General features: G+C 44.8%; 1 protein-coding gene across 1 annotated transcript in view; it reads left to right on the top strand.

Moving 5' to 3' along the window:
- DHX8 (DEAH-box helicase 8) overlaps positions 1-2,527 on the top strand; it is a 41,800-nt gene that overhangs the window by 15,623 nt on the left and 23,650 nt on the right. The window contains exons 10-11 of the mRNA XM_003786301.3: positions 387-484; positions 1,449-1,596. Of these exons, the coding sequence (XP_003786349.1) occupies positions 387-484; positions 1,449-1,596 (246 nt within the window). The remainder of the gene's footprint in view (positions 1-386; positions 485-1,448; positions 1,597-2,527) is intronic.

The following is a 2,527-nucleotide window of genomic DNA, read 5'->3' as shown; positions in this document are numbered from 1 at the left end:
CTGTGAGTGTGATGCCATGGCACTCTACCCAGGGGGGATAGCTTGAGGCTCCGTCTCAAAAAAAAAAAAAAAATTCCATAATAAAGTTGGATGGCAGATGCCTTAGTACCATTTAGAATATCAGAACAGCGTTTTTCCACAGGTTCAACTTCTTTTGAAAGTAACTCCTGTCAGTTCTTAGGCTGGAGCACAAATGCTCTAGAAATGGCTGGGGTGGGGGTGGGAGGTGGGGACATAGTCACTTGGGTTTGAGTTTTATTTGCATTGCTTTCCTTTTGACCTTGGAAGCTATTTTTGATAAAGATTGCCCATGGAAATTATTTTAATGAAAATGGCCATTTCTCTCCTTTGTTTATGTATAACTGTTCTTTGGGGGAAACTTTTAGATGAGGACCTGGAGATCGAACTGGTTGAGGAGGAGCCTCCATTCCTGAGAGGGCATACCAAGCAAAGCATGGACATGAGCCCCATTAAAATTGTTAAGGTAAGAAGTGCTGGGACTTTAACCTGGAAATGTCAAATGGACTTTTTTTCCTACAGTAATAGGTCCAGTTATTAGATCTGTGTAAGCAGAACTCAGGCCACAGAGAGCAGTATTGTCTTTTAATTAGGGTCTAAAAATTTTTTTTTGCAACAGAGTTTTACTTTGTTACCCTTGGTAGAGCGCATGTGGTGTTACAGTTCAAACTGGTGTTACTCAGACTGGTGTTACAGCTCAGACTCTTGGTCTCAAGCAATTCTGTTGCCTCAGCCTCCCAAGTAGCTGAGACTACAGGCACCCGCCACAGCACCTGGCTATTTTTTGGTAGTAGTTGTCATTGTTGTTTGGCAGGCCCAGGTTGGATTCGAACCCACCAGCTCCAGTGCATGTGGCTGGTGCCCTAGCCACTGAGCTATAGGCGCTGAGCCAAGAATTCTTATTCCTTTTCTTACGTCCCTCATGCATTTAAAGGTAGCATAATTTCTGCCTTTCTTGGGGTTCTCACCTTCAAACTAAGTATCTCAATTCTTTCAATAATTTATCATTATTGGGCAGCACCTGTGGCTCAGTGAGTAGGGCGCCCACCACATATACCAAGGGTGGCAGGTTCGAATCCAGCCCTGACCAAACTGCAACAAAAAAATAGCTGGGCTTTGTGGCGGGTGCCTGTAGTCCCATTTACTCGGGAGGCTGAGACAAGAGAATCGCCTAAGCCCAAGAGCTGGAGGTTGCTGTGAGCTGTGATGCCATAGCACTCTACCAAGGGTGACAAAGGGAGACTCTGTCTATAATAATAATAATTTATCATTATCCTCATTTTTTTTATCTGGATATGCTATAGTGTATCCATGTAATCTGGCACATTGATAGGAACTTCATTCATTTTATGAATAAATTTTATATATATATATATATATATAATTTCCTGGATATTTAATGCATGTTGCTTTTTCCTCTGTTGCACTAGAACCCAGATGGCTCCCTCTCCCAGGCAGCGATGATGCAGAGTGCCTTGGCCAAAGAAAGACGGGAGCTCAAGCAGGCACAGCGGGAAGCTGAGATGGATTCTATTCCCATGGGACTCAACAAACACTGGGTTGATCCTCTACCTGATGGTAAGACCCTCCGAAGAGAGTGTGGACCTTTTTAAAAAATTTGAGCCTGGGGTGGCACCTGTGGCTCAAAGGAGTAGGGTGCCAGCTCCATATGCTGCAGGTGGCAGGTTCAAACCCAGCCCTGGCCAAAAAAAAAAAAAAAATTTGAACCCTTCGGGTGGTGCCTGTGGCTCAAGGAGTAGGGCATTGGCCCCTTATACTGGAGGTGGTAGGTTCAAACCTGGCCCCAGCCAAAAACTGCAAAAAGAAAAAAAAAATTTTTTTTGAGCCTTCTAGTACATAGGAGGGGTTCCACCAACACACACTGAAAATTTAACCTTGGTTTTTCACTTTAGCTAGAACACATTTTTTTAAAACATGTTTAAAACCAAAAATGTTTTAATAATCTTCGTTCTTTGGTCAAATCATTATACTGGCTGAGTTTCTTTTTTGAACCACTTGAAAGATTTTATTCTAAGGCACAATGGCTCATGCTTGTAGTCCCAGCTACTTAGGGGGCTGAGGTGGGAGGACCCCTTGAGCTCAGGAGTTCAAAGCTTTAGTGAGCTATGATTGTGCCAGTGCACTCCAGCCTGGGTGACAGAGTGAGACACCCCATCTTTTTTTTTTTTTTTTTTGCCTCAGCCTCCCAAGTAGCTGGGACCACAGGCGCCCGCCACAACGCCCGGCTATATTTTTGGTTGCATCCGTCATTGTTGTTTGGCGGATCCGGGCTGGATTCGAACCCGCCACCTTAGGTGTATGTGGCTGGCGCCTTAGCCGCTTGAGCCACAGATGCCAAGCCACCATCTTTTAAAATAAAAAAATTGTTATTGATCAGGTGTTTTCAAACTACGGCCCGTGGGCCACATGCAGCCATGTGTGTTTTTGCTGCTACTGCCTGTCCTGCTTAGCAGCCGACTTGTCCCGGGGCCCACAGTCCGTCCCTCCA

The sequence above is a fragment of the Otolemur garnettii genome, unplaced genomic scaffold, assembly GCF_000181295.1.
Source record: "Otolemur garnettii isolate 467f Iridium unplaced genomic scaffold, OtoGar3 scaffold00018, whole genome shotgun sequence".
Lineage (NCBI taxonomy): Eukaryota > Metazoa > Chordata > Mammalia > Primates > Galagidae > Otolemur > Otolemur garnettii.
Note: the sequence above shows the minus strand (reverse complement) of the source record. Positions and strands in the feature narration are given on the sequence as shown.